The sequence below is a fragment of the Echinops telfairi genome, unplaced genomic scaffold (genome assembly GCF_000313985.2).
Source record: "Echinops telfairi isolate 266 unplaced genomic scaffold, ASM31398v2 ScPeMD7_7469;HRSCAF=8507_1, whole genome shotgun sequence".
NCBI classification, from domain to species: domain Eukaryota; kingdom Metazoa; phylum Chordata; class Mammalia; order Afrosoricida; family Tenrecidae; genus Echinops; species Echinops telfairi.
Window position 1 is genome coordinate 8,889,212 of NW_022111373.1, and position 18,665 is coordinate 8,907,876.

Genomic DNA, 18,665 nt, shown 5'->3' on the forward strand with positions numbered 1-18,665 from the left:
GATCTATTTCCCCATCCTCATATAATATATTTGCATATGTACATGTCTTTATCTAGACCTCTATAAATGCCCTTTTCCTCCCAGCTCTTTCCTCTTTTTCCCTTGATTCTCCTCCTGTCCCACTGTCATGCTCAGTCCCCACCAGGATTTCAGCACTTCCTCAAAACCCTCTTTTATCTATGAGCTATCCAATGTAGGAAAAGCACACGCGTCTGGAATGATGGGTAAAGGCACCGCGTCGGTTTTCGGGCTGCAACAGTGGGCCTCTCCAGCAAGGCCCTGAAGGCTCTGCTCTCCTGGAAACAAAGCCAGGGCAGGACACTGGGGCTTGGTAGCTGGTGGCAGCCAAGAGGATGTCAGGCCTGAGGCATGTCCAGTACAGTCGCACACATATGCAGGACCAGCCACCACATTGTTGCTTCTGCAACTAAAGGCCGTTGTCTTCCCAGCCTCAACTTCTGCCCAGTCCTCAGTGGGGTGCCCCCAAGTCCTTGTATGCTCTTTCTGTGACTCGTCAGTCCCCTCCTGTGACTCAGTTGTAGCCTCTCCTTTGAGTACCTCTCCACCCTGCCCCTGATCCCACTCGTACAGACTCCCCGTCCTTGATGAGGATGTGTCCAGGCTTAGTCTCTTCAGCATCTCTCCTCCAGCCGGGTGTTCTCATCAGATCTCCCTCACTTCCCTTAGCTCATTGACTCCCAACCATATTGTGGCTGCGCTTCCCTCCATTGAAGAGCTTCCCAAAGCCGAGAGAGGCCACCCCTATCCTACCTGGAACCTGGCCACCTGCAGCAGAGCTGAGGGCCGGATGCTCCAGGTTCAGTTCACATGCCTTTTACCAAGCCCCAACCTACGTGGTTCGCAGGGTGTCCTCAGCTGGCATAGGCCCAAGATGGAAATGGGTCACCAGCACCACATGCAGCCAGGACACTGGCAGCTTTACTGTGGACATGACCAGAAGGGAAAAGATTCTGTTACCACTGCAGGGTTTGGCTCCCTGCACCGTGGGGCCTGGCCAGGTGTTGCTCTGTCTATGTGGGAGTCAGCCCTTGGCCTGTTCCAGGGCCGGGTAGGGAAGGTAGATGAGGTCCGGCCGTGTTCACCCTCACCAGTGTGAGTGGTTCTGTGACTATTTCCAGGGGGACAGCTGCCATCGGCTTAGCCTCTCCTGCCTACTTCTTGATGAGGGTGACTTTTACCTCTGAGCTCGTGAAACACACTGTGTTCCCGTGTCCGGGCCTCTGTTCTCAAGGCTCTTCATATACTTTGTTTAAGTTCCTGAAAGTGTTGCTGGAGCCTGGCTTCTGGATGTGATTGTCAGGAACACAGGCCTCCGCTCTCTGGAGCGAGCGAGCTCCTTGAGAGGTGCCAGCATGACCCTGAGACCGGAGGGACCAGAAACTGAGTCAACGGCCGGCATGCTCCCAGCAAGTGAGGTTGTTGAGGCAGGTGGCCCTGGTACTTAGTCGTGGGTGGCTTTGGTTGGACATTTCCTCATTCGGGAAGCTCAACTGGACCTTCAGAGAGGCTTGCCCACCAATGTGACCCCACTATGCCACCTGTGAACCCCATATCACAGTCCCCCCCACCCCACACACCTCTTATAAGGATGTGCAGTGACTTGGCCCCATCCCTGTCCAATCATATGCGGTTCTGGGAATCACAATCGGACCATGCAGAGGAGTTTGCGACCTGAGCAGAGCAGTGTGTGGCAGGCAGAGGCTGTGCCGCTGTGGCTGCGTCTCTGTGGATCAGGGTCACACAGGCGTGATGGAGAGGTTTGTGCTTTTCTTTAACCAGCAGCTGGGCCAGACACTTCCTGGAGCAGGGCTGCTCCCAGGTCCTGGGTCCACCGTCACCACCCGGTGGCACCTTATTGGCTTTCCGCCAGCCAGGGCCTTTGTTGTGGCACAGATGTCGTGCCCAGAAGGCACCTAGGAAGCATGAAGGGAGGTGTTCAGGTTCTTTAAAGACATTTCTGAGATGCCTGGAGAATGGCACGGGTTCTTCCCAGATGGGAGGGAGAGGTTTTTTTTTTTTTTTTTTTTTTAACATTTTATTAGGGGCTCATACAACTGTTATCGCAATCCATACACACATCAATTGTGTAAAGCGCATTTGTACATCATTCTCAAAACATTTTCTCTCCACTTAAACCCCCGACATGAGGTCCTCATTTTCCCCTCCCTCCCCGCTCCCCCCTCCCTCATGAGCCCTTGATAGTTTATAAATTGTTATTTTGTCATATCTTGCCCTGTCCGACGTCTCCCTTCACCCACTTTTCTGTTGTCGGTCCCCCAGGGAGGAGGTCACATATAGTTCCTTGTAATCGGTTCCCTCTTTCCTACCCATTCTGGGAGGGAGAGGTCTTGACAGGCAGACAAGGTCTCGTTTGTCCATGTCAAAGCTCCCTGGGGTGGCTTGGGGGGAGGGGGGTTGGAGCAGGGTCCAAGACAGACCAGTTGGTGCTGAGTTCCTGATGAGGGCAGGAAGCTCTTCCCAGCCCAGGTGGTGGGGTGAGTGGGGGAAGCCCCAGGGAAGGTGTCGCAAGGCCCGTGGGTTCTAGAGTTGCCAGGAAGGTTATGCAAACAACTCTGAGCAGAGAGTCCAGAGCAAGCCCAGCACACGGGCCTTTTGCCTTGGACGGATGCTTGCGGGGAAGGTGAGTTGGGTTTGGGTGGACATTGGCCCAGACGGGGTAACCTTAGTGTGGGTAGGCTAGTGAGGGTGGGGGGTATTGGGGGTTGGGGGGAGGAGTGGTGAGCTGGGTCCTGTGGCCTGGCACCTGCCACCTCATGCCTACCGTGTGTCCAGCCATCTGCTGGCTGAAGAAGTAGGAACAGCACCCCACCCCACCCCTGTGCCCCACCCACAGACCCGGTGGGTGTGCGGGTTAGGAGGCCCTGGGACCTCTGTGTCCAGGCTGGCAGGTGGGCAGAAATTCACAGCCCAGCTTGGGTTCCATCAGGCCCGGGTGTGGATTTCAACTCCTGGCATGGCCTCTGGGAGGAGGTGGGAAGGAGGGGGTCTGGTGTGCCGCCTTGGAGGCCTGTGGGGGAGGGGAGTATGTATCCTGCACCTGCTGACTGATCCTTGGTCTGCAGAGTCCCCAGCCCCAAGTTGTCCTCTTTAGGACTGCACCTAGTTTCCTTCCTCTCCCCAAGTAGAGTACACTGGTGTGACCTTATGGGGGTGGGGGCAGAGACTCCCCAGGGAGATACAGGGGGCGGCGATGTCTCCCAGTGGGTGTTGCAGCTTCTCACCGGGCCAGCGCCTTGCTTCTTCCGCCACCCCAACTGCGCAGGCTGGCTGCAGGGCCCCGGCCAGGCCCCTGGCCGGTGGCACGGATGGTTCTGTAAGGAGGCTTTGTCCTTTAGCCTCTCATTTGGCAAACTCCTCTGGGACTGGGAGATGGGCGGGCGGGGAGAAACACGGGTGTGAGCGGAGGCCACAGAGTTCCAGCAGAGAGAGGGTTACTGCTGGGTTGCTTGGTTCCCAGTTGCTCGGAGCCAGCGTAGCCGTGTGCAGATTTGTGTGTGTGTAGGGCAGGGGGGGACGGTGAGAGAGGGGTGCCTTGAGGGACCAGCAGCTCCTCACAGAGCTGCTCTGCATCCTGGTGCCGGCCAGACCCACTCCCAGCTACCAGGGAGCCTCTGCCACCACCGTCGCCGCCTCCACTACCACCCGGCTTCTCAGAATGGGCAGCTGTTGCCATCGGCTGTCCCCAGGAGGGCAGGCTCGGGTCTGCTCTTGTGCTTCGATCAAGATGTGGTAGCCTGTCTCCCTGCACCCCTTAAGCCCGATAAAGGGAGTTGGCTCTTTCGGGACCAGCTCAAGCGCCTCCCCCAGGCCAGGAGCCCGCTGGAAAGGCAGGGTGTGTGGGGGTCTACTTTTGCAAGGTGTCTTTGAGCCTTCTTGGCTGGCAAAGCGACGGACGGAGTAACTAGCTAGCTGCTGTCTGCTGGATGTTCCCCTTACTGCACGCCTGGCACTGCAGCCCTGAGTGTCCGTGAGCTCGTTTGAGATGTGGCCCTGAGGGCCGAAGTGACTTGCCCAAGGTCAAGAGTCCGAGTGAGGATTGGAACAGGTCAGTCCAGCCCCCAGACACTCCTTCGGGTCTTTTCCCCATTGTTTGCTAAGGACCCTGGGCTCTGGGAGACGCTGGCCTTTGCCTTTGGGGTTCTTCGTTTGGGAGTTGAGGGGCTTCTTGGGTGATTTTCTGTGACTTAACTTGTGTTTCCCCACCATCTCGGAAGGCCTCCGAGGTTGGCAGAGGCCAAAAAACGGCACCCCTCTTGCTGCCCCACCACCCCAGGATGATGCAGAGGGAAACCGGTGGGGTGCTAGGGGTTGGGGGGAGAAGGATGGGGAGATCCCAGAGGGCCTTGGTGTCTTCGAGGCACACCTCGCGCTTGTCCTAAGGCAGTGAGAACCAGCTTTGGAGGCAGTGGCGTGACACGGTGTTGACATCCGCTGATCAAGAACAATAGCGTTGGGGTGAGAGTAAGCACAAGAGCAAGGAAGCCCTTGTGGAGTTGTGTGGGAGTCTGGGCTCACACACTTGGTGGCAACTGGACCCAGCCAGGGGCAGTGTGAGTGGAGAGGAGGGAGGTGTTTAGGACATAATCCTGCAGAGCCGCCCAGCTCTGTGAAAGTCTGAGCTCTGGGGTCAGGAGACTGGACCAACAGCGGGTGCTCGGAAACCCTACCCCGGGTCCCAGGACCATTTCTACAGAACAGGTGGCCCTGGGCTCTGCCTCTACCAGCCGGCCACCTGGGAACCAACGTGTTTAACAACAGAGCTTCCTTCCTCACCTCCCCAATCTCTCTTGGGTTTGGAGATCTGTGGTTTTACCTGCCACCTGCCATGAGGGTAGGTGGAAGTCCCTGTTCCCCTGGCCTGTGCCATCCCCTGGCAATCTGAATTGGCCCCTGCCAGCAGCCAAGAAGGCATAGGATTTGGCAGGAGGTTAGAGGTGATTTCCTGCTGAGGGCTGGGTCTTCCTGCCAGGTGGGTATTTACAAACACAGTCGCTCACCTGGCAACACCAGCGCTGCTGATTCCTCAGGGTGCCCGCCACCTCTACAGTGCTGTTGCCAGGAGAGCCTCTTTGGGCGTGGAAGGAGGCAGCTGTGGTCCAGACCCCAGGGACCACTGAGCGCAAGCCAGACCTCCACTGTGTTGAGAGAGTGGAGATCGGAAGAGGCCAGCGCTTGGTGAAGTCAAGGAGACCTGACTCCCAGGCTTAGACTCTGCCCTGGACCGTGCCAAGTCCTTAAACTGTCCTCAGAGGACCCCCAACTCCAAGCTCCGCCCTGCCGTGGCTCCCGAGGCTGCTAACAAAACAAAACAGCACAGAGTAAATGCCCGTAGTCCTGACTCTGAGAGGGAGCCTGGAATCACGAGCCCCTCTGGCCACTGCCCAGCCAGGGGCCACACAGGCCCAGGCTCAGGGCCGGAGGAGCTGCAGGCTTTCCGGCACCGGGTACAATGGGCTTTAAGAAGTGTGTGGGGAAACGTTATCGAGAGATGGTGGAACTCCTCCACAGACTTCCCGAGGCCTCCTCTGAGGAGTCTGCTGCCCTTTCCCTGCCGCCCTCCATCCCCAGGCCGGTGGGCTTCCTGATGTGAGGTCAGGAGAGGGAGCTCACTCTCAGTGTTGGTAGACAAGGATGACTCACCTGACCTGCTAAGCACCCTCCCAACCCCTCCCATTCGCAGGCCTGTGGTCCCCGAGATGCCACCTCCCGCAGAATCCGGCCAGGGCTGCTTTGACAAGGTCTAGAGTTGGTTACTATGGGTTCAGGTCCAGAGCCGCAGAGACAAAGGGCTGTGGACCTGGCTTCTGTGTTGACGTGGGTGGGGTGGCCACGATACAACCAAGGGAATGACTTTGGAGACCCTCGTCCTTACAGTGTGCTGGCCCGTGACAGGGAGCCTCCGAGGAGGCACTTCTGTGTTTCCAGCATGCACAGAGCAGTTGGGAGGATCAGACCGCACGGTGGGTGCGTAGGCAAGGTCTCCCAGGCATCAGGAACACAGGGCTTTGAGACAAGTCCCGTGTTCCCCTCATTGCGATGCCTTGGTGACCACTGGATGCTCTGCATATCCAAGGAGCCAGCCTCACAGACTTGGGATGCTGACAGGTGCACATATTTTTTCAGGCTGCTGACTTTGTTTCTTGAATAGGCTCTCCAGTTCCCTACATGCTCCCTGCTCTAGGTCAAGGTCAACCTTTGCCTGTGGTACCCTTTCCTCTTTATCCCCCAGCCTCAGTCTCACACTCACTTCTGACCAAAGGCCTGCTCTGACACCCTGCCCCTGAGGTGGGCAGGCATCTCTGACCACAGTGAGCAGGTGGGACTGTGGGCAGGCCAACATCTGGTTTGTCCCCGTGCCCAATGCTGGGCAAGGCAGAGCAGGGGCTGCATGAGGGTCCGGCCAAGGGATGAATGGGCGGGTCACTCCTTCACAGGTGGTGCTCTGTGAAAACCCCAGTTGTACACCAAATGCTGCAGTGTCCACTCTCTCGTGCAGCTCTGGGTCTGTGTGCAGTTTCCAGGGTCATGGTGGTGAGGTGTCCACCCCAAGTTCTCTCTACAGCTTTTGAGGATATAGATACACATAGCTGAGCCCTTCAGGGCGGGACAAGGCCCTTTTGGTGGCTCGGCCCATTGAGTCAGTTCAGTCTGTTACAGGAGAAGACAGTCAGCTCAAGGCCCCCACCATGGTCTGGTGGTCCTGCCTGGCCTTCCCACGGTTAGGGAGTCATTTCTCTGATAGACCTGGCTGTGACTTGATCTCCCCATCTGTGTGTCTCAAGAAGGCGGATTGGCTGCCTTCCCAGAGTCCTTCCTAAATCAAGTATGCCTTGGTGGGTTCACTGTGGCCCATAGCTTGGCTTCAGGTTCGCCGACGTCGGATGTTACACTGATTGGTTAGCCAGGGTGGGTGATTCCTGTGAGGAGGCAGCTGGGGATCCTGGATTTCCGGCTCAGTGAGCTCAGTGAGAATCCTATTCTGCCTTGCTGGGTGCTCACTTTCACTGCTCCACTGGGTGTCTGGTGAGTGACCCTGGGACTCAGGCAACCTGCAGTGCTAGCTGTTGAATACGAGCCCTTCTGTGGGACCACAGTGCCTGGGCCCAGACCCAACTACCCAGGGTTTAGACGTGCCTCGGCCCCTTCCTGTTCCTGGGGTGGAGCAGCCACCTTAGTCTGGCCAGCATATCCCTAAGCCTGGGCCTGCCCGGCCTAGTGTGAGGAGCTCCCCATACTGAGCTGTACTCCCCCAGTTGTCGCTGGGGAAGCACACAGTCAGAGCAATGGGCTCAGCCTAAGTGAAGGAGGAGAATGGACTTGATCCAAGGAACGTTGCATTTTCTGCCTCCGGTGACTTTGCACACTGCTGACCTCATCTCCCAGGTGGTGATGTCACGAGGAAGCACCAAGGCCACTTCCTGGGGTTTCAGCAGTTCTCTCCTTCCCGAGGAGCCAAGCACTCGCTGTTTGGCGCCTATCCTACAGCTGCAAAGTGCCTACTACTGCGTTTCTCCTTGTTTCCTCCCAAAAGGGAGAGCCACCACCAGACTTCCAGAGGCCGAGGGCCTGCGACGAGGCAGCGTGTGGGTGGGAACGGTGGCCTGGAGCCCTCCCACTGTGTGGCACCGGGGGACTGTCCACTTCGGCTAACCCCCACCCCCAGCCTGCCCTGTGGTATGCTTGGGCAAGGCCTGTGTGCCGCCCACGATCCAGGAGGGAGAGGTGAGAGGAAAGGCCCAGCAAGCCCCTCCCAGCCACCCTGTGGAGGCCCCTGTCCCTCACACCGCCCCTCCTGTTTCCCCCAGAGTCTGTCTTCTCGCTCCTGGAGAAGATGCAGACCCAGGAGATCCTGAGGATGCTGCGGCTGCCCGAGCTGGGCGACTTGGGGCAGTTCTGCCGCAGCCTTTCCGCCACCACCCTCGTGAGCATGGGTGCCCTGGCTGCCATCCTCGCCTACTGGTTCACTCACCGGCCAAAGGCCGTGCAACCACCATGCGACCTCCTGAAGCAGTCGGAGGAAGTGGAGGTGAGCAGGGTGGGGACAATGAAAGACTGCCCAGAAAGGGTGGGCCTCCTGGAGTGGGGGTGGGGGGAGTCAAATCCTGCCATTTCTGGCTCAAGGGATCTTGGATGGCCCATAGAATCTGTTCCCATCCCAGAAACCCTGCAAGTGGCCTTGAGCAAGATCTGCTACCAGGTACTCCCGGGGAACAAAGCCTGACACAGCTTTTCACTGGGCCTCAGCTGCCTGGGGCCTTAGCCCATGGACACGTCTGTCTGAGGTCCAAGCAGGTGGTCAAGGGACCATCAAGCGAATTCCCTCCCATACTCTTCCTGGCCTGGTATTGGGGTCCTGAGTTGAGCCCAACCCTAGAGCCCTGCCCTCCCAGAGCACACAGACTCACTGGGTGGCACTGAGGAGGGGAAGGCAGTGCAGAGGGCATTCCAAGCCAGGACTGGTAGGTCTGCTGGGATGGGTTTACTGAGCTCAGGGACTCTGTTTGCCGTTTTTTCCTACCAAACTTCAGTTCTGTTCATTTCAAATGGGTAAAATACACAGTTCAAAGCGAATGAGAGGACATTCCCCGACAAGCCCCCACTTTCTTCATGTTGAGGGCTGCCCTAGCCATGAGCAAATGTACTGCTTGCTCTTCCACCCCCTTTTAAATGACATCATGCTGTCATACGCTGTTCTGCACATTCACTATTTCCTTGTGGGAAATGTATCCTGGTGGTCCTAAGTATGGCAGGGTCTTGGCTGAGAGGGGAGGGTGCAGATCAGACTAGAGGATCTCGGGGCATTCTTCCAGCAGAGGAACTGGTGTGTGTGAAAGGACAGGTGCGTGATAACACGCAGGGGAGCCTTGGGAAATGGTGATTCCTTTGGGATGGCTGGTTAGTAGAGAGTGACTGATGAGCTGCTGGCAGCCGGGGGATGAGAACAGCCATTGGTGACAAACAGCCCTGAGCTTGAGCCTGTCTGTGCCTCCTATTAGCTTGACAGCCCTTGGTCTTAATTCTCTGAGCGTCAATGGGCTCAACTGCAAAGTGGATAATAAAAAGAATGTCTGCTGCCGATGGTTGTGCTGAGGATTTGGTCAGATAATGCAGAGGAGGCACTAAGAATAGTTATTTTTAGTAAGCATATATGATTATAACTCCACGGGGGAAATATTGAATGATGCAGAACATATCCAAAGTCAACAGAAGGAATAGAAGAGTTGCTGTACCAAAAAGAACTAATCGACATTCAGCCATTTCAAGAGGTGCCATACGGTCAAGAACCAGCGATGTGCTGAAGGAAGAAGTCCAAGTCCCACTTAAGGCTGTAGCCATAAACAAGGCTCCAGGGATTGACGGAATATCCATGGAATTGATTCAATAAGCTGATGACGAAGCACTGGACGCACTCACTTGTCTATGCTAAGAAGTTTGGAAGACGGATAGCTGTCCAACAGACTGGAAGAGATCCATAGGTGTGCCCATTCCAAAGAAAGATGACCCACCAGAATGTGCACATTATAGAACGATATGATTTGACATCGCATGCAAGTAAAATTTTGCCAAACTTAAATCAATAGCAGTTGCAGCTGTATATCAACAAGGGACTGTCAGAAATTGAAACTGAATCAGAAACGGATAAGGCACACGGGATCTCATTGCGGCATCAGATGGAGCTTGGCTGAAAATGGAATACCCCCAAAGTGCTTACTCGTGTTTTATTGACTATGCAAAGGCATTTGACTGTGTGGATCATAACAAACATGGAGAAGAACAGGAATTCCGGCACACTTCCTTGTGCTCCCGTGGAGCCAGTACAAACAGAGCAAGGAAATCCTGAGCGGTGTTTAAAGTCAGGAGTGTTATGCATCCGGGTTGTGCCCTTTCTATACTAATTCAGACTGCAAACGGAGTAAATAATCCAAGAAACTGGACCATAGGAAGAAGAGCAAGTGCATGGGATCAGGCTTATTAGCAACCTGAGACATGCAGATGACACAGCCATGCTGCTGACGGTGAGAAAGGGCTGAGGACTTGAAGCACTTGCTCATGAAGATCAATTAAATAGATCTGTGTGTGTATATACATATCCTATATATATACATGATCCTCACACTGGATCAATAGACACCATCGTGGTAGATGGAGGAAAGATTGAAGTTGTTGAGGATTTTGTTTTATTTTTTCTTATTCGTATTCACAATCAGTGCTCACGGAAGCAGCACTCAAGATAAGCTATCAAATGATGAATCGCATTGGGCGTACAGGCTGCACAAGACTTCTTTAAAGTGTTCAGAAGCAAGGATGTCCCTTTGAAGCCTAAGGTGAACCTGACCCTAGCCATGATACCTTTGTCTTGTCCATGTGAAATTTGGACAGTGAATAAGGAAAACTAAAGGAGAATTGATGGGTTTGGAGTCTGGTGTCGACCAAGATTACTGGAAGTACTGGGAACTGCCAGAAGAACAAACGAATGTATCTAGGAAGACGTACAGCCAGAATAGTCCTTTTAGAAGTCTCACATACTTCGGACATGTTGTCAGGAGAGACCAGTCCCTGGAAAAGGACATCATGCTTGGTAAAGTCGAAGTTGGGGGGGAGGGGGGAGCGGAAGCCTGACCATCGAGGTGATGGCAGCAACAACGGGCTCACGCATAACAATCGTGAGGGTGGTGCGGGACCAGGCTGTGTTCCGTTCTGTTGTGGACAGGGTCGCTGTGCGCTGGAACTGACTGAACGGCACATAAAACTGTTAGTCACCTGGAAAAGCCAGCCAAGACAGACTCACGTGAATTGGACCAGGACTCACAAAGTGGAAGACTGGATTTACATGGGGGGTATTCAGTAACCGTGGACAATTTATAGTTTTTTGGAAGGGTGGTCATGGGAGGGACCAGGGGATGAAAGACACAAGAGTAGAGGCCATGGTGGTCTGGACAGAGCCTTAGTGACCAGAGGGAATGGCTAAGGAGTGGCCCTGGCCTAGTGTGTGTCTTGCAGAATGAGTCACCTAGTGGGTCTAGCTGGGGGAATAGGATCCTAGACACAGCTAAGGCCTCCCTTCCCGGGAAGATTGAGCTCTCCCTTGCGTGGACCCCAGGGATGAGGAAGCCAGAGTGGCTGGAGAGCAGTAGCACAGGGTGTGTGTGTCAGGAAATGAGAGGAGGGAGGTCCAAGGGCCCCGGAGCTTGTACACTTGTAGAGAGCCTGGATGCAATATATGATGAGAAGCAGAAGTCAGATACCAGCTTAAAGCCCTCCCCGATTCCCCATTGTTTTCAAGCTGAAGTCAAGAGTCCTGGCCTTGATCTGTACTCGCTCTGGCCTCCTTTACTACCACTGCCTCCGGAAGCTCCTCCCTCACCCCACCCCGCCCCGGCCATCTTTGTTCCCCAGTCTGCCTTTGCAGCCTTCAAAACCCAGTGCAGTGGCCACGTGCCCTGCTCCTGGCACAGTCTCTTGTGGTGTCGTTTCCGTAACCCGGGATGCTGGCCCTGTCTGACTGTGTGAGTCCCAGCTCCGTACATGGAGTGGTGCTCGGGACACATGGGTCAAATGTAACTTTCAACTCCCCACCCTTTGAGAGCTGCTTGTGGTTTTGAATTTGGCCCTTGGCCCTATGGCTCTTGTGGACTTTTTCCCTCAGACCTGATGTTCCAGGAAGCAGCCGGCCTAGGGCCAGTGGAGTACAGCCCAATCTGAGCATGCTCAAGGGAGAGGCGAAGCTGTGGCCCTCTGGGGTTGGGGAACAAGAGGAGGGGCTGGAGGGTGGGGAGGGGAGGCCTCCGGGAAAGAAGCCCTGTGTCCACACCCCCTTCATCCTGCCATGGGAGGAGGAGCCTGTCCTCCTGAGCCTGCCAGGCCTCCTGCTTCTGGGAAAGCACCTACACAGTCCTCAAACTAATTCACACTATGATGTGAATGATGGATGGCAGCCTTCTTAGCCCTCACGGACTGCCTCCAAATACATTTTAACAACAGATAATGAGATGGGGAGCTCTTGGCAGATGGACCCTAATGCTGTGTGTGTGTGTGTGTTTGACTCCAGCCAACACGCCCCTCTGTGCTCTTTGAATGGACTTCAGGTGTGGGGGGGAAAGGCCAGCCCCCCCACAACTAATCACGGGTTCGATAGGTGCAATTATACGTTATACGATAAAGGTTACAGTAAAGTCATAGAGCGCATGAGAGATTGAAATAATGGAGTCAGGCACAATTCATGGTAGCATGCTCACGTCCTGCATGCCCATGAGCTGGGTCCGCACACAGCGTGGGACAGGTGAGGTGGGGCGGACACTGCCGGAGAGAGCCAGTTGGCTGGAGATCAATATTCCATTTCCGCCAGCGATTTTACCTTACTAATTACAAATGGTGAATCTGGACCATAACTAGATACTGCTTGTTTGAGATCTTTCAGTCGCTTAAAGGTAAAGGCAGTATACCGCCATTCTTGATTCCCTTCGGGGTGCTGCTCTCAGGCTCCCTGTCTATAACTCTAATGGGATAAGCCATTCTGAATTCTAAATCTGCTTTGGGCTATACTCCTCTCCACCCGTGAGAGCAAAGGTGCCTTCCTACTCCTTGCCTCTTTGCTTCTCACTTCCCCAGCCTCACCTTCTATGTTAAATCTCTCCATTTGCATTTCTTTGGACCTAACCTCATTACCTCCAGCACTGGCTTGCTTGATAGTATTGTGATCCCCTAGGATATACTCTGGTGGTGGCACAGATGCTTCTAGCCTGCTATCTCCTTCTGATTCAGACTTTGTTTTCTCAGCTACACCTCAAATCTTCTCATCTGACTGGTACTCATTCTGCCTGCTTCTCACCTGATTTAAGTCAGCGTAGCTTAGAGGCTTCTCACTGCTCTGCTGGTCTTGTTCCTTTGCTCTCTCACCCTGCTGCAGCTCCAACACTGTTTTAATCTGCACCCACAGCACCCAGGTCTCCTTGGGTATGCTCTGTCCTTCCCTGTAGGCTTTTCTTAAGTTAATGGCTACCTTATCCTAGATCTCCAAATCAAAGGTTCCTGACTCCGGAAAAGAAGGATTAACTTTCTTTACCACTTGAAGAAAAGACACTCTCACTCTCTTATTCATGACCATTACATTTTGTTTCTTCAGGAGGTGGCAAAGTGTGACACTGTACTCTGTATCCTTGCTCTTTGCCTGACCCATATCTCACTCAGACTAAAAAACACACTTAAAAAAATAAACTCAAAAAAATTTTTTCCCGATTCACCCTCTGTCCGATGAGGCCATACAATTGTTACCAGGATATAACTCAAAAGAGTTCTTTTCCTACAGGGCCCCACGTTGGGTGCCATATGTGAGGGTACCAGCCCCTAACACATCACCACAGTCCGGTAGGCGCAATTGTACCGCGATAATAAGTAAAGATTATAGTAAAGTCATAGAGAGCATGAGAGAAGAGAGATTGAAATAATGGAGTCGGACACAATTCATGGTCCCATGCTCATCTCAGCCTCACTTGGTGGTCCACGTGGGCAGAAAGAGAGAGAGAGATTTATTGCTAAGCAAGGCTTTTATATTCTCTGGGGACATGCAAGCCCCTAATTGCAGGTGAAGACATACGCCACAGGAAAGAGCTGTGCTATAGGTAATACAGTAATGGGAAGGGGTGATCTAGGGGTATCCACGTAATACGAAGGGGAGGTATTGGGGGTACACATGTGACAAGATGGGCGGACCCTAGATTCAGGATGGCAGCCTAACTTTGGATGTCACTGAGCAGGTTTGACCTGTTCTCTGGCTCACTATAAAAACCATTATCAGTAGGGTGTAAGCTCACCCTGCAGGGACCAAACTGATGGCCCCAAGCCTTTAGGGAGAAGTAGTCCATTGTCCTTAACAGCAGGGAGTGGGCCCTACTTGTGGTGGGAGGAGACAGTAGTCTGGCAGCTGACTGCCTTCAGGGAGGTAACTTGACAATCATTTACCATTAGCTGCAAGCAGTGTCCTAAGTCTAACATATATTTGGGGAAGACGACTTGGGAGAAATCTTTCTGTTTCCCACATATGAAGGCATTCTCATCCACCTGGTCTGAAGGATCCCTGGGGACATAACCGCAAGGTCGGCAGTGTGAAACCACCAGTCTCTCCGCAAACAGAAAGATGGGGCCTTCTTCTCCTGTGAAGAGTTAGTCTCAGGAACTCACCAGGGCAGTTCTTACTTGTCCTGTAGGGTCACAATGAGTCAGCATCAACTCAATGGCCATTAGTTTGGTGTGTGTGTGTGTGTGTGTGTGTGTGTGCACCCCTAGGGTACTAGGCCCAGGTATGCATGCCAACTGAGATCGAGCTGGAGATAGCTACAGCTTGAGTGAGTTCAAGCCACATGCACTTGGCATTATATGTGTCTGGTGCCGGTGTGCACAGTCAGTGGGGGAGCGCACAAAGAGCATGTCCCCGTCCTGTCTGTGTGGAACAGGAGCGCATCCAACTTGTGTGCAGTTTGGGACATGCTGGTGCCTCTCCAGAAACCCTAAGCCTGCTTGAGCTGGCTTCTCTGGCTTGCCTTGTAGGGCAGTGCTGGGGCCCGGCGCTCCGTGATCGGGGGTAGTCCCCAGCTCCTCACCCACTACTATGATGATGCTCGGACCATGTACCAGGTGTTCCGCCGTGGGCTTAGCATCTCAGGTGAGGAGGACCTGTGAGGGGGGGTCCCTGGGGCAGAGCTCGGATGAGTGCAAGGGAGAGGATAGGCCCACTCAGTCCTGGGGACGGTGGAGGGGGGGCAGCTGGGAGGGGCTAAGCCACTCTTGGACCTCTTCCTGCCAGTCAGAGAAGCAGCTGTGTTATGAGGACACAGGGCTCCTCCCCACTGAGCCTCTGAGAGGTGTGTGCCAGGGCGCGGGGCCAGGAGAAAGTCAGCCTGAGCCCTCCTACCTCCCTGTGAAGGTGCAGTAGGGAACACCACCCAGGTCATGGTGGGCAACAAGCATTGTGTTGGTCCCTATTCCATGACCTCTTTGTCCTTGGAGGGGTGGCAGATTTAGTCCCTCCTGAGGAGCCCTGGTGGCACAGTGGCATAGTTACACTTGGGGCTGCTAACCACAAGGTCAGCAGTTTGAACCTACCAGCCCATCCACAGGAAAAAAAAAAAAGAGACTTTCTGCTCCTATAAAGAGCGACAGCCTCGGAAACCCACCAGGGCAGTACTGCTCTGCCCATAGGGCCGCTAGGAGGCAGAATGGACTTGTTAGCAGTGAGTTTCAGCAAGGCGGACACAGGCAGCCAAGGGGTGTATTCCTCAGCCCCTGGGTCACCCCACTGGCTGGGTGTCAATGGGCAGACAGTGGCATTCCCATCTTCCTCTCTGACACTGCGTGTGTCTCCGCAGGGAGCGGGCCTTGCCTCGGCTTCAGGAAGCCCAAGCAGCCTTACCAGTGGCTGTCCTACCAGGAGGTGAGTGATGAACTTGTGTTCCCAGGCAGACCTGGCCCTCAAGGGGTTTGTAGACATTTTGCCTGGATTGCAAGGGGTCAGTGTGCCTTACCTGGCCTGCCTTCCCAACTCTCAACCTCAGCCTGGCTGGGCTTCCAGCCTGCCTGGGAATGGGTGTGGGTATGGGATGGGGGCAGTTGGCGAGTTCTCAGACCTGCAGGGATTCCACGGGGGGTGGGGGAGGAATCTCCCTGCCCTGCTGAAGCGTCCTTGTGGTCACATCACTCTCTGGTGTCCATGTGCAGGTGGCTGACAGGGCTGAATTCCTGGGATCTGGGCTCCTCCAGCACAATTGTAAAGCATCTTCAGATCAGTTTATTGGCGTTTTTGCACAGAATCGACCAGAGGTGAGCATCTGCCGGAGCTGGCTTTAGAGTTCTCAGTGGAGTAGGGGATCCGGTACCTGGCAGGCTCCTGCTCCTCCTGTTTATATGGCCTCAGACAAGAGAGCAAAGGAAGGCCCTTGGTCCATGCCACTACCACCACCACCCCTGACTCTGCTCCAGAGCAGGACTAGACACCCCAGCCAAATTCCATCCACACACAAATGTTCCTAAGTCCCACCCTGGAGTCAAGAAGAAGAAAGCCATTGGGTAGAGGCCAATTCAGGCCCTAGATGTAGACATAGGACTTTGGGGGGGGGATTCCCTGAAGGCTGAGGGTGGGCAGTCATCACCCACTAATCCCACAGAACCCCTGCCCCATGCACAGGGCCAGAGCAGGGTCCTCTCTCCAGCACAGGACTCAGAGCAGAAACCCTGGGTGGCAGGGCTTAAGGGTGGTACATCCCAGAGAGCTTTTCTCCTCCCCTGCCCCCAACCCCTGTGTGTCTCCACAGTGGATCATCGCAGAGCTGGCCTGCTACACATATTCCATGGTGGTGGTCCCACTCTATGACACCCTGGGCCCTGGAGCCATCCACTACATCATCAACACAGGTGAGCCCTCTGTCTCCTGCCCACCTTTAGCCGACACCGCCCTTCTCCCCCCATCACTTCCAGCCTCCAGTTATACTGATTGTCTGACACTCATGTGAAGCCCTTTGTGCGCTCAGAGAACACGGGGCCTTCTTCTTGGACCCCTGATTCGACCTCCTGAGTACAGGCGGGCCCTATCCAGACTTTTCCTGAAGCCTCTTTCCACAGGGCAGGGCTGCCAAGAAAGAGCCACCCTCTGAGGTTCACAGAAGCTTGGGGTCGCTGCTAGGGTCAGGGGTGGAGTTAAATATCTCCCAGAGTGGGAACAGCTGAGTCTGGAACAAGGTAGCTGCAGAATCTGCCTGGGAAGGTTCCCTGGCCTTCTGCCCTGGGCTCTGAGTAGGATCATCCACACGCTCTTTATACAAGATATGACCCACACAGCCCATGGTACACATAGCACACAGTACACACAACCCTGAGTGTCCTCAACAATGGCACAACAGCTCATGGTACACACAACCATGGTACCTATAGCCATGATACACACGATACACACAGCCCATGGTGCACACAATCCTGGCACGCACAGGCTGTGACTCACACAGCCCTGGCACACACAGCCATAGGGCACACAATCCTGGCACACACAGGCTGTGAGTCACACAGCCCTGGCACACACAGCCATAGGGCACACAATCCTGGCACGCACAGGCTGTGACTCACACAGCCCTGGCACACACAGCCCAAGGTCCTCCTGCCCAGAGTCACGGCCCGTGTGTGCAGCGCCTGCGTGTCCTTGCCGTCTCCTGCAGCGGACATCAGCACCGTGATTGTGGACAAGCCCCCGAAGGCTGTGCTGCTGCTGGAGCACGTGGAGAAGAAGGAGATCCCAGGGCTCAAGCTGATCATTATCATGGAGCCGTTCGAGGAAGCCCTGAGAGAGCGCGGGCAGGAGTGCGGGGTGCTCCTTAAGTCCATGCAGGCTGTGGAGGTGAGCACCAGCTGCTGGGCCAGGGCTGCGGGGGCCACCAAGCTAGAGCAGCTGATCCTCTGCCCGTCTCACGCTCGGTGGTGGGTGTCTGTGACCCTCAGTGTGTGTCCGCACTGAGATAGCACAGGCCTTGCAAGAGCTGGTGTTCGTAGGCATCCTCTAGGAGCCAGGCTCAGTGGCTGGCACAGTTGATGGCACCAGGCACCAACAGGTGCACAGGAAGTGCCGCCCCCCACAGAGCTGCCCACACAGCCTCTGAGTGCCCTCACTCTCAGCTGGCTGCCAGCCTGTCTGTGCCCAAGCCCTGCAGACAGAAAGTCTAGGACTCCCGAAGAGGCTCTTATACATGGGTGTCACTCCCCCAGCAGCCCGCAGAGCTGGTCATTCCGTGCATGGCCTCCACAGACTCGCCAGGTCGGTGGCAATGTGTGGCCTGCTGGGACACAGAGCATCCTAGTCTTCAGGGATCAGTAATAGCTAATGCCCACTGTCCTGCTTAATAGAGGTCTCTGGGCCTTCCAGTCTCCCATCTCCCTGGCTGCCCCTCCTGTACCCATAATAGCAGTTCACTTACAACCCTCTATGGATTTTGCTACCACCTCTACACAGGCATCCCACAGCTGCCTCTCCAGCCCTGGCCTCTGTGCAGACTCCACCTCAGTGGTCTCTCCTTGGACATGCATCTAGGCCTGAGCTTCCCGAGGTTCCAGGCCCCCACCACACGCAGTTCAGACAGGGCGAGCAGGGGTGACGTGCACAGGAGAGAGATGGTAGTCTGACTTGAGGTGTTCACAGGACATCTGGGCACATGGTCAGGACAGAGTAGCTGGATGTGGGAGGCCAGGGCTAGAGGGACAGGCGGGACAGGGCAACCTGAACTCTTGGCACAGGCACACATGGACAATGTGGTGTGTAGTCTTGATTTTTTTTTTAACTGATGTGAGAACTTTTGAGCATTGAAAAACAATGTTGCCTTCTTCTCTTCTAGGACTGTGGCCAGGCGAATTATCATGCCCCTGTGGTAAGCTAATCTGCCAGCAGATTTTTACTGAGCAAGATGATGTGCTTGACAGCCTGCGCTCACAGAGCGTCCACTGTGCCCAGGGGCCAGGCGAGCTCCGCCGTGGTGACAGCAACCCCTGTGAGCACATCGGGGCATGCCTGCTCTGGCCCACAGGACTTCCGTGGGCTGAGGGTCCAGGGGTGGACCACAAATAGCATTCCCATGCTTGGGAGGGAGGTGGGG

At 54.9% G+C, this 18,665-nt stretch overlaps 1 protein-coding gene across 5 annotated transcripts in view; it reads left to right on the forward strand.

Annotated features, from left to right (window-relative positions):
• The window catches only part of ACSL6 (acyl-CoA synthetase long chain family member 6), a 68,491-nt gene that overhangs the window by 9,323 nt on the left and 40,503 nt on the right, over positions 1-18,665 (forward strand). For 4 of the 5 annotated variants that reach the window (XM_045284966.1, XM_045284968.1, XM_045284965.1 and 1 more), the window contains exons 2-8: positions 7,848-8,068; positions 14,587-14,701; positions 15,405-15,469; positions 15,754-15,855; positions 16,347-16,446; positions 17,241-17,419; positions 18,408-18,440. In XM_045284966.1, the coding sequence (XP_045140901.1) occupies positions 7,848-8,068; positions 14,587-14,701; positions 15,405-15,469; positions 15,754-15,855; positions 16,347-16,446; positions 17,241-17,419; positions 18,408-18,440 (815 nt within the window). Of the gene's footprint in view, positions 1-3,675; positions 4,088-7,847; positions 8,069-14,586; positions 14,702-15,404; positions 15,470-15,753; positions 15,856-16,346; positions 16,447-17,240; positions 17,420-18,407; positions 18,441-18,665 lie in introns of those variants that run through there. The other variant, XM_004696594.2, reaches the window with a different exon arrangement.